Source organism: Cryptomeria japonica, chromosome 9, assembly GCF_030272615.1.
Source record: "Cryptomeria japonica chromosome 9, Sugi_1.0, whole genome shotgun sequence".
Classification (NCBI taxonomy): Eukaryota; Viridiplantae; Streptophyta; class Pinopsida; order Cupressales; family Cupressaceae; genus Cryptomeria; species Cryptomeria japonica.
The window spans coordinates 535,598,814-535,611,442 of record NC_081413.1 but is presented as its reverse complement, the minus strand read 5'-3'; the positions used below and the strand labels follow the sequence as shown (position 1 = coordinate 535,611,442).

The 12,629-nt window shown below is 34.3% G+C and overlaps 1 protein-coding gene across 2 annotated transcripts in view; it reads left to right on the top strand.

Annotated features, from left to right (window-relative positions):
• Positions 1 to 10,667: 10,667 nt before the first annotated feature.
• Positions 10,668 to 12,629, top strand: part of LOC131077090 (transcription termination factor MTERF15, mitochondrial) — a 60,554-nt gene continuing 58,592 nt past the window's right edge. For both annotated transcript variants that reach the window (XM_058014510.2, XM_058014511.2), the window contains exon 1: positions 10,668 to 12,140. In XM_058014510.2, the coding sequence (XP_057870493.1) occupies positions 10,815 to 11,849 (1,035 nt within the window). In that variant the 5' untranslated portion in view covers positions 10,668 to 10,814 and the 3' untranslated portion in view covers positions 11,850 to 12,140. The remainder of the gene's footprint in view (positions 12,141 to 12,629) is intronic.

The window sequence follows — 12,629 nt, the reverse complement described above, 5'->3', positions numbered from 1 at the left end:
CATCTTATTGTGGGTAGGTTCCCACTGTGGTTTATCCTTTAATTGGGTTTTCCACGTCAAAATATTGGTGTTGTGTGTTGTGCTATCAATTTCCTTATCTTTGTCGTTGCTGCAGTTTATTAGATTTGTATTTGTGGTTGAGTTTGTTAATCCGATGAAAACTGATTCAACCCCCCTCCCTTCTCAGTTTTCCTTCATTGTTGTTCCCAACAATTGGTATTAGAGCGAGATCCTGCGGAAGAAGCTTAACCGCTTGAGGAGATCTGGGATGACAAGTGGAAGTGTTATTTTTAAGGAGAGTCAGAGAGATTTAATGGTAGTAACTATGCTATATGAAAAAATCGGATGGAAGTGTACCTAAGATGTCTTGGAGAGGATTATTGGAAGATTACTAAGAATGCCTATTATGTTCCTTCGATCCTCCAAATGGATCAGTTACTCTTGATGAGATCAAGGAAGCTGAAAATAACATTAGAGCAAAGGAAACATTGCTAAGCACCCTGACTGATTCTGGAAGATTACTAAGAATGCCTATTTTGTTCCTCCAAATGGACCAGTTACTCCTGATGAGATCAAGGAAGTTGAAAATAACATTAGAGCAAAGGAAGAATTGCTAAGCACCCTGACTGATTCAGAAATGACTAATGTAATGGGACTTCAGACTGCACATGAGATCTAGGAAAAGCTTGAGACCTTGAATGAAGGAGATAAACAAGTAAAAGTTTCTAAGTAGCAGAGTTTGAAAGGGGAGTATGAGATGTTGAGAATGGGAGAAGATGAGAACATAAATTCCTTTATGGCTAAGGTGAATGACCTTGTCCTAGGTATTAGATGTGCCGGTGTAACCCTTGAAGAAGATGAAATTGTTACTAAGGTGCTGAGATCGTTGCCTCCTACTTACAAACATAAGGTAACCACTATTGATGAAATCCAGAGTGTGACTACTATGAAAAGAGATATATTGGTTGGAAAGATTGTTGCATTTGAGTTGAGCAAATTTGGTGAATCACATGGAAAGTATGAGACAATATTTAGAGCATCTATATTCGAAAAGCAGAAATATGATCCTGATGAATGTAGAATATCTAGATATGAAAGAGAGAGAAGAGAGATGGAAGAGAAAGAAAGAGAATTGGATGAGCTTGAAGCATTGATTGCTCAAAGATTGCCTAAAGGAGCCAGTAATTATGATGGGAAATTGCCTTTGAAATGTTTCTCTTGCAATAAGGTAGGATATTTTGCTTCTAGATGCCCAAAGAGAATGTCTAAATATGATAAACATGATAAATTTAATAAGCATGATAGAAATGATAGATATGAGAAGTATGATAAACCCTAAAAGTCTAACTAGAAGTATAAGCATCAGAAGAACTATTATTATGTTGTTGATGAAGGTGTTACAGATGAAGAATCAAAAGGAGATGGAGTTGTGTTTATTGCTATCAAAGAAGATGGACCGATGCCTATTGATTCCACAAGCTGCACTATTGAGGATAAATCTTTAGCTGCTAAAGTTGAAGAGATAGATGAATGGGTGATTGACAGTGGTTGCTCACATCATATAACTGGTGATAAAAGAAAATTTGTGAATATGGAAAGGTATGATTGTGGAATAGTAAGATTTGAAGATGACAAAGCATTTGTGATCTGTGGTAGAGGCTCTATTTCCTTTGATGGTAAGCATAACACTGATGATGTCTTCTATGTTGAAGGTTTGAAGCATAATCTTTTAAGTGTTGGATAGATGGTTGACAAAGGTTATGATTTACAATTCAAGAATGGAAAATGCAAGATCCTTAATGCCTTTGGTATACAGATTGCATCTGGAACTAAGAATGAAGGTAATATCTTTCATTTGAATAATGGTGAGAAATTTTTTGTTTGATTGCTTAGATTAATGAAAGTTGGTTGTGTCATAGGAGAATGTGTCATGTTAACTTTGATTCAATGATTAAGATCAGTTCTACACAAGTTGTTAGAGATTTGCCTAAAATTGTTAAGCCTACTAATCTAGTATGTAAAGAATGTCAAATGGGTAAGCAAACAAGAATTTATTTCAAGAGAAAGCAATATACATCAGATGGCCTGTTAGATTTTGTATATAATGACCCGTGTGGACGTACAGATGTTAGAAGTGTGCAGGGTGACAAATTTTTTATGTTACTAATTGATGATTATTCTAGGATGATGTGGGTTGTCTTTTTGAAGGAGAAATTAGAAGCATTAGACAAATTCAAGATATTCAAAGCAAAGGTTGAGACTGAGATAGGATTGAAGGTGAAATGTCTAAGATCTGACAAATGAGGAGAATTTTGTTCTGGTGAGTTTGATTCATTCTGTGAGAAGCATGGGATTATAAGACAACTATCTACTCGTAGATCCCCACAACAGAATGGAGTTGTTGAAAGGAAGAACAAGATTGTTTTGGATGCAACAAGGACTATGTTGATTGAAGGGAATGTTCCAAAGATCTATTGGAGAGAAGTTGTTAGCACTGTTGTTTACACATTCAATTGAGTGCATATTAAAGGTGATACTAGTAAGGCTCCTTATGAGCTATCATTTGGTCATGTTCCTACTGTGAGATATTTTAGAATTTTTGGTAGCAAGTGTTATATCAAGAGAGATGATGATATATGAAAGTTTGATGCAAGAAGTGATGAAGGAATTTTCTTGGGATACTCAACAAAGAGAAAAGCCTACCAGTGCTACAATAGGAGACTAAGGAAGATAGTAGAAAGTGCAAATGTGAAGGTTGATGAGAACTATGCAAAAGAGATCAGAGCATGTGGATATGATGATGGTGAGCATGTTGTTATAACACCTATTCATACTGAAGAATTGAAGCAGAATGATCCAGTAGAGACTATTAATCTAGATGTTGTTGCTGTCGGTGGAGAGGTGCAAGAAACTAGAAATCAGAATAATCAGAAGATCCCGAGGTATGTAAGATTGAATCATTCAAAAAATTAGATTATTGGAGATAAAAATAAAGGTGTGATGACTAGAAGAAGGCTAGTTGCTGAAGAGGTATGTTTAATTTCTAAAATTGAACCTAAATATGTTGTTGAAGCTTGCAAAGACGAAAATTGGATGAGAGCTATGAAAGAAGAATTATATTGGATTGAAAAGAATAACACATGGGAGCTTGTGCCTAGACCTAAAGACAAGAATGTTATTGGTACTAAATGGGTATTCAGGAATAAAATAAATGAAGACGGTGAAGTTGTCATAAATAAGGCAAGACTGGTATGCAAAGGATATTCACAGAAAGAAGGAATTGATTATGAGGAGACTTTTTCTCTAATACCTAGACTTGAAGTTGTTAGACTATTACTTGCATATGCTGCCTATAAAGATTTCAAGGTATATTAGAAGGATGTCAAGTCATCTTTTATGAATGGCGATCTTGAGGAAGAAGTCTATATTGAGCAACCTGATGGATTTTCATTATCAGATGATGAAGACATGATATTCAAACTAAAAAAATCTCTTTATGGATTGAAGCAAGCCCCTAGAGCTTGGTATGCTAGATTGGATAAATATTTGTTGAAATTGGGATTTAATAAAGGTATTGTTGATAGTAATCTATATTTTAAGAATGAGAATGATAACATCTTAATTGTTGAAGTTTTTGTTGATGATATTATCTTTGGAGGAGATGATAACTTGAGTATGAAGTTTTCTAGTGATATGCAGAAAGAATTTGAGATGTCTATGATAGGAGAGATGAATTTTTTCTTAGGTTTGCAGATTTCACAGACTAGAAAAGGTATTTTTATATCTCAAACTAAATAAGTGAAGGAATTGTTGAAGAAGTTTGGATTGGATGACTCCAAACCGGTTGGAACTCCTATGGTGACTGGCTGCAAATTATCCCAAAATGATGAATCTATGAAAGCTAGCAATCTTTGTACAGATCTATGGTTGGTGGATTGCTATATCTTACTTAGACTAGACTAGACATTATGCATGTTGTGTGCATGGCTACTAGATATCAAGTTGATCCGAAAGAGAGATGTCACTATTGTGAAAAGGATATTAAGATACTTGAAAGGAACTGTGGATTATGGTTTGTGGCATCTAAGGAATGATGATTTCATTTTATGTGCTTACACTAATGTTTATTGGGTTGGTGATGTTGATGATCAGAAAAGCACCACTAGTGGAGCTTTCTTTTTGGGTCAAAAATTGGTTTCATGGGCTAGTAAGAAACATGATTCAGTATCTCTATCTACTGTTGAAGTTGAGTACATTGCTGCTGCTAGTAACTGCACTTAGGTAGTGTGGATGAAGAAAATGTTGAAGGATATCAAAGTTATCTATGATGAGCCTAATGTCATATATTGTGATGATTCCAGTGATATCAATATGTCAAACAATCTGGTGCAACATTCAAAGACTAAACATGTGCCAATCAAATATCATTTCTTGAGAGAAAAAGTTAGTGAAGAGGAAGTGAAGCTGGAGTATGTATCTACAAAGGAACAAATTGTTGATATTTTCACCAAATCTTTGCTTGCAGATACATTTGTCTATTTGAGAGACAAGCTAGGGGTATCTACCCCTCCTGATAAGAACTAGATGCATTGAGTTGCATCAATCCGATGAACTTCACAGTCTTATCTCTTTGTTTGGATTGATGGGTTGGTGCTACTACTCTGCTAGAGTAGTTAGTGTGTTTATGGGGGAGAGTAAGTTTGATTTTTTGTTTTGAGATCTTTGACATTGCTGTCAAAGGGGGAGAGAAGCATGTGAAAAACTATTTTATCCGCTTGATCTTAGGAGGAGTTTGTTGGAGATGTTTTCTTTCTTTGCGTTGATTGTTTTTCACATTCATATGTTGCCATCAATGCTAAAGGGGGAGATTGTTGGACATTGTTGCTACTAGGATATGTTGTTGTCATTGATGTTAACATATTCCTACTCTAGTGACTGCAAATTGGTTTATTGGGATCATGGTTTGGTGTATGGAGTATCTCTAGTATCATTATATTCTTCAAGATTGGTTTTAGTGATCGGAAAAGCTTAATTCATCATATTAGATTATCTGGTTTGCAGTTTGTTCATCTGATCAATGCTTTATAGAGTTCAGTATTTCCTATGGTATATTTCGGTGTGATCAAATCTTGTGCTGAGACTTTGGGAGATTTTTTGGGATGGTCTTGTGTATCTTCATTTTAGATGGTTCATGATTTGGTTCTTCGCAAGTTATCTTTTCTTCGTGACAATTGTTGTTGTCTGAGTGTTCTTGAGGTTCAAATGTTGATCGATGAAGATTTGATAAGTGGTGCTGGTGCAGTTGTTACTGATGATTCTAATGTGATTTTTGGTGTTTCCTAATTGTGTCCTATTTGTTTTGATGATCTGCATTGATTGTTGTGCGAGTTCTTGGTGATTTTACTGAACCGGTGATGTTCTTCGTGTTATGCGATTTTCCTAGTGGCTGAGCGTGTTGCAATTGATCTTGGCATGATTTCTGGTGGAGATGAGCACTTGGGAAATTGGTTTAGGACCATGTTATGTCATGTATATCATTATATTTGTCTGATGATCAATCTTTGTATTGTGTGATGTAATTTTATAATTGGGTGTTGAGGGTTTAGCCGACCTTGTTATCAAGGTTGACGATTTATATAATAGGTGATATTGTCATGCAATTTAGGTATCAAGGTTGTGTCTGAATCATCTGAGAGTGATGTATGTGCAAACAAGTGATTCATCCTTCAGTATTGTGATTGAGGAGAAAGTGGTGTTGCAGAGAACACAAATGTGCTTAATCAAAATCGTCATTATTCATTTGCAGATGCTGTTATTGTAGTTCATTTGATTCTAGATTGTTTTTTGATCATTTTGTAAGTCAGTGAGACTTTCTTGTAAGGTAGTAAACCTTCCTTGAGGGTTGTAGCCTTCCGGGTTATCATATCTTGAGTTATAAGCTCTAGGCAGTGTGCTTGAATGCCGATGCATTCCCCATTGTAATATTTTTACATACTACTATAGAGTATCATCTTATTGTGGGTAGGTTCCCACCGTGGTTTTTCCCTTAACCGAGTTTTCCAAATCAAAATCTTGGTGTTGTGTATCGTGCTATCAATTTCCCTATCTTTGTTGTTGCTACAGTTTATTAGATTTGTATTTGTGGTTGAGTTTGTTAATCTAGTGAAAACTAATTCACCCCCCCACCTTCCTCTTAGTTTTCATTCATTATTGTTGCCAACATCCCCAACATGTCTCAATTGACCATGACAAATGGTATATAAAAAATTGTGTTGAATTAAAATGGTTATGCTTCTTGTATGTCTTAATGAAATCAATATATTGTTTGTATCATCATAAATTTTTCATATTTGGTGATTTTTTTCTTATGTCTTGATGCAGGGACAATCCTTGAACTACAATCTCGACACTCAAATAACACTTAGAACAAAATAGAGACCCTCTGTTACTAATTTAACACATAGTTTGATACATAGTAAAGTAAATTTTAATTCAATCAATTCAATAAGCATGTCATTTACATACATGGCCCTTCATGGGCCTTCTACCCTACATAACATCTCTCTTTAGTTTTTACTCAACTTTGTTCATTTCATGTTGCCTCTTTGCCATTCTCTCTATCTCTAGCTCATGTCATCTTCCTATTCTCTTATGCACACTTTCTCACACATCTTACCTTCACAACACCATAATATATTCAATACTCTTCTACTTAGATGCATTGGCCTTGCAATCCCTATTTCTTTGATCTATCTTTCAAATTATCTCCTCATATAACCAACACAACCCCTATTTTGTTGGATTTCCTTCACAACATGGTCCTCCTCTGCTCACTTCCACATACATTATCCAAGCTTTCGTTGGCTGCAATCTTCCTCCTCTCTACATTAGCCAATCTTCACCAACCCATGCATAGGATGTTGGCAACAGTTTTGGGATTTGACGTTACATGCTCCCATTTTGGCACAGGCAGGTAGGATCCTCATGCATCATGTCTAGTTGGACTAATAACACATTTAGATTTCTCAGATTTTTATGCCTTCATATAAATGCAACCAATAACAATTGATCATGCTTTAAGAGTAGAAAGAGTTGCATAAAAATAAGATATTTTCATGAAAAGATTTTAATGCCTTTTGATTATATTTGAAAATCTAATATATAATTTGATTACTTTATTTTCACTAATATTTAGTAATAGTTTTTTATTGATTTATGTCACTTATTTAATTTATAAAGCTCTATAATATTAATTAGTGTAAAATAAGTCCAAGGGGTTGAGCTTAACTAGCTAAAACACTGGGTTCTCATTGTGCAGACCCAAGTTCAATTCCCAATAGGGACATCTGAAGTGGAATTCTAAGCTGTGACTCTTGGCCTTCCATAGGATGGGGACGGTCTTGGGGTCAATCTAAATAATAATTCAAAGATATGTAATGGGGATGGGCCCCCCTACTATGTCCCTACTGGTTCATAGCTCCATTCAAAAACTATTCAGGCTTCGACCAATTACAAATCAAAAAAATAAATTAGTGCAAAATAAAATACACTAACACATATATCGAGTATGATAATTGATAAACTTATAAGGCACTGAGAGGCGGGGTGAATCAATGCAAGCAAAAACTTAATAAATCTGATAACAACTTTCACCAACTTGAAAATCAATAAGCATGCAAGAAATATAACCACATAAGCAAACATCCAACAAAGCATGCAAACCATAACACAATGATTTTTCATGTGGAAACCCAAATGGGAATAACCATGGTGGCAATTAGTACCCACAAGGATCTTCTATCTGTAGTATAGAGATCTGACTTGTTAAGGTCATGCAACCACCCTGTTAGGGGCACACCTGATTAAGAGTGTTTCAGCTCGATTAAGAGCTATACAATAAGGTTTGTTATGATGGAGCCCTATTAGGAGCTACCCACGTTATTGGGATTTAAAAACATAAGCTAATGTGTCACCTGGTTAGAGGATTTCACCTTCGGACTTGCTAGGATCCTACCGCACCTTGTTAGGAGTGATCTTGTTACAATTGTTAGGAAGACAACAAGTTCAACTAATATGAAGTTAGCATTTCTGTGCCTGATTAGATCTGCATCTGCTCAACTTCTATCACCGACTAAACATCAAACCCTAACTTCTTCCACTACACGATCAAATTCTCAATCTTGATACATGAAATCATACAATTTACATCTCCTTATAAAGAACTTTGTTAAATCAGCTAAGAACCTTGGAACAATTCCCTAGGTTTATTGAATCTAGTCACCTTTTACATTTTCCCACTCATTACACTTTTCTTTTGTTGGAAAAACAATTCATAACTTAAAAACATAACAATAAGTTTACTGGTTACTGATCAAACTAACTCTGCTATATCGGTTCTCTGTTCTTCCTGACTGTGATAGGAAAATCCATCATAACTCGCTCAATATACTGAATCTGCTAATGCGGTTCAGAACATAGGTGCATGTTTCTATCTCCAACACTCCTGTAAGACCGCAACGTCAAACTCTTTTGCAATCATCCATACCGGTTGCTTGATCATCGCTCTGTTCTTGTTTACTGGTTGACAACAACTTCGTAGTTTTGTTGTCTGACTGATTCCACTACTGGTTAGGCTATACCAATAAATGCAACCAATAACAATTGATCATGCTTAGAGAGTAGAAAGAGTTGCATAAAAATAAGATTTTTTCATGCAAAGATTTTAATGCCTTTTGATTATATTTGAAAATCTAATATATACTTTGATTACTTTATTTTCACTAATCTTTAGTAGTAGTTTTTTATTGATTCATGTCGCTTATTTAATTTGTGAAGCTCTATAATATTAATGTGTTAAATAAAATACACTAACACATACATCGAGTACAATAACGATATTGAAAAGGTAGAATTGTTTCCTAGGATTAAAGGAGTGCACACTAAAAGGAATAACAAGGTTTCCCTATAATGTAAGAAATACAAGGTAGTCATAATGCTATGCATGCTCACTAGGTATTACAAGTGGACTCTAAAATAAATGTCTTTTACACACATACAGTCATTATAAATTAGGTCACTAAAAACTTAGATAATAATGTAATTTGAAATCTAATGCCTTTATATTAGATTTACCTCCAATGCTAATTAAGTTGTTAAAACATAAGTATTTATGAGTTAATGTCAAAGGTAGTATTACTCTCTTTGCATGCTAAATGGCCAAGCCAAAATTTTAACTTGTTCTTTCTCCTCCTTCACACCTAGTCATGAAGGACATGGATTTGCTCATTTCATTTTGAATTAAACTTCCTTTATTCTTTTTGCACGAGTTATAAGTATTTTTGTAATCAAAGAGTACTTTACAATGAACAACTAAGAAAATGGCAAATTACAATTTTATATATAGTCCTATTTAGAGAATCATTATAATACTACATTGAGCAATGGGAAAGAGTACAAAAAATGATCTTACCAAATTCTTTATTTGTTATTTTTAATATGTGCACATAAACTTTATTGGTGTACAATCATCAAATGAGATATATTTAGTTTAAGGTTAGATCATTTACATGTGCAAGGATAATGACTACATGCAATCTAAAATACAACCCATGTATGTGGTTATATACATTGCTTTACTCATAAAGATGCATAAAAATAGGATTGATGAATCATAAAAAAAAAATCTCCTTTTCCATTTTACAATTTGTTATATGAGCATCACAACCATATTAGAAATAAAATTTCACCTATAAGGCTTAAAGTGGGTCATTCTTATCATAAATGCCTCATTTTATTCTAGAAACCTAATGGACATGATTATATATGTGTTACAAGAAACAATTACTTATATTCTAATGTTATCATAGGTTAATTTGTATGTTTGCTTCCTACCATTTTTTTTTTTGAAAAATGACTATATATTGTATTTTGTTTTTTAGGCTTAAATGAACTAAACATTTATTAACTATTATAACTATGCATAAAGTTAAATTAATAAAATGTCTTCAAATAGAACCAACATTTTTCTTTGATCAGTATTCAATAATGAAAAACAATCCTTACACATTTTTCAAGGAAATAATGTGTCTTGGCTATATCTACTCTCATTATAAAAAGTTCAATTGGGCAATTTCTAATGCAACCTTTGCACATAAACTTTCAATCTATGTTTTTTCATTACCATCTTCATAATATACCAATTCTTACTTAATATATTCACAACATTATGGTGTACTGTAAGCTTGATATTCGTACTCTACTCCATCGAACATTTGTTTTGCTTAAACACAAACTTTTCTTTTCTATATTATCTACCTTTTAACATAAGACCAATCATATATTTATGATGTAAGCCCACTAAGTTCTTGTTTCAATACGTAGAAACAAAATAAATAAACAAACAAAAAGTTCTTTCTAGATTTATTTGGTACAAACATAAGTAATTATTGACTATTAATTCTTCAAAATTAAAATTGTTACAAATTTTTCTTTCAATTAATTATAAGCAAATATTTAAGATAAGACAAATATATATGATAAATATTTTCTAAATATTATAAACAACATTATATATATTTTAAATTACATTTCAAAGCATAAAAAATTAATTCTAACATATTAACTTGCATATACTTTTCTATCCAGATAACCGTTGCACCTCCTCATGGGAGTGCTGGCTTGATAATTGGGTTTAAGGCCAATTTGGAATAGCGGCAAAAACATTCATTTAGTTGAAGTTAAAGACGAGGTTTGGACGGATCTGTAATCCCAGCTTATCTTGAATGAACGACTTATTTTAGCTCTCGCTGAGATTTATGCTATTGATGAATTCCTCTTTTTTTCGTTCACAAGTGTTTACTGCTTCAATCTACATTCCATCTCATACAATGGTGTTGGTTTTGGCAATGCCTAATATTTTTGTTTCACCGATTAGATTTCAAGCAGTGTCCCTTGTTTACTCAAATCACTCATTCATAATATCATGCAATGCTGTACCCAGACAGCAGTTGCAGTCACAGCCACAAATAGAACAAGGAAATGAAAAGAGAGAGCAGCGCTATAATGCCATGAAACAACTGTTAATGAAAGAGTGCGGCTTTTCTTCCTCGCAACTCACGGCAATTATAAATAAGGAGCCCTCTGTTTTCAGAAGAAAAACTACTGAGAGAGCCCAAGAGGCAGTCCATCTTTTGAGAGACTCGGGATTCACTCCCGACCAGGTGAGGAATACCATTCGCAGAAACCCATCTGTTCTTACCCGCAAGGCTGATGAGCAGCTGAAGCCTAAGATTGTTTTTTTCAGGAAATTAGGCTTCGCTGAACACGAAGTGGGTTATATTATATCCCACCAACCAAGAGTTCTTGGTCTCAGTTTAAGCAAAAGTCTAAGTCCTAAGATCTCATTACTTCTCAATTTGTTTGGGTCAAAGACTATTCTATATAATGCTCTCAGGAGGGCACCTGGAATTATTGTCTATGATATTGTAATACTGACAGCTAAATTGAAATTTATGGAAACCACGGGCCTCTCAAAAAAGGAGGTCACGGAACTTCTTTTAAAGGATCCTAGGTTCCTTTGTTCATCTATTGATAAGTTACAGAAGAACATGGATTTCTTGATAAATACTGCAAGGTTTGCCCCAGGCATTGTGGTTAAATATCCCCCATTCTTAAATTTCAGTGTAGAGAACAGATTGAAGCCGCGCTATAAGGTGTTTGAATATCTTAAGTCATTGCTACCTTCTAAGTGTCCTATCAGTCTCGTTACCGTGCTGTGTATGAGTGAGGATAATTTCATTGAAAGGTTTTTAGAGGAAATGCCTGAGGCGAGAAGGTTATATGGACAATAAAAGGGCAAGTCTGTTGATATTGAAATACCCTGAAGATCTGTTAGCTCTCCGAGGCTAATCATTTGAGAAAGGGGGCTTGAGTGAGTTAGTGGATTGACCATAAGCTGCAACTTTTGCTACCTTCATCCAAGTTCAAGCCTCATTCATAGCCATGCTTAGAACGGTTGGCCTGCCTCCGATGAGGCAAATGGATGCTCTAGTTTGTCAAATCATGGTCCTACCTCGACGCAGATGAAGCTCCAATTTCCAAATTTTAGGAAGGCTGCTGGGACGGCTTTGCAATATATCAAGGTAATATTTTCTAGGTGGAAAAAGTCTGGTTGTTATCAGAAGAATTTGTTGTTATCCACTAAATTTGTAACTCTCTTGCAATTGTTATTATTTTCCTGTTATAATGAAGAATTTTGTAATTGTTGTCGTTAATTTTGCATTGAAGTTAAACTGGATAAAGGTATAAGATTTGTAGTCATGAATCAAGTACAAATATGGTGCTACTATAAAGGATTATTTACATCCAATGTACATAAAGTTGATTGGGAAATGCTCTTAGTCTTGAGTGCTTTAATTTATACAAGTATTTATTCTGCAATATAATATGCTCACCACATTGAAGCAATATTATTTTTGGAAAAGAACCAATGTTGACATTAGTTTCACTCAAACCAAGACTGGGATTTCACTTCGTATGCTTAATACAAATTACAAACACATCTATTTAAGCATGGATTTCTGTTTGTCTTTGATTTGTTTCCATCCTACATGAAACAAAAAGGTTAATTA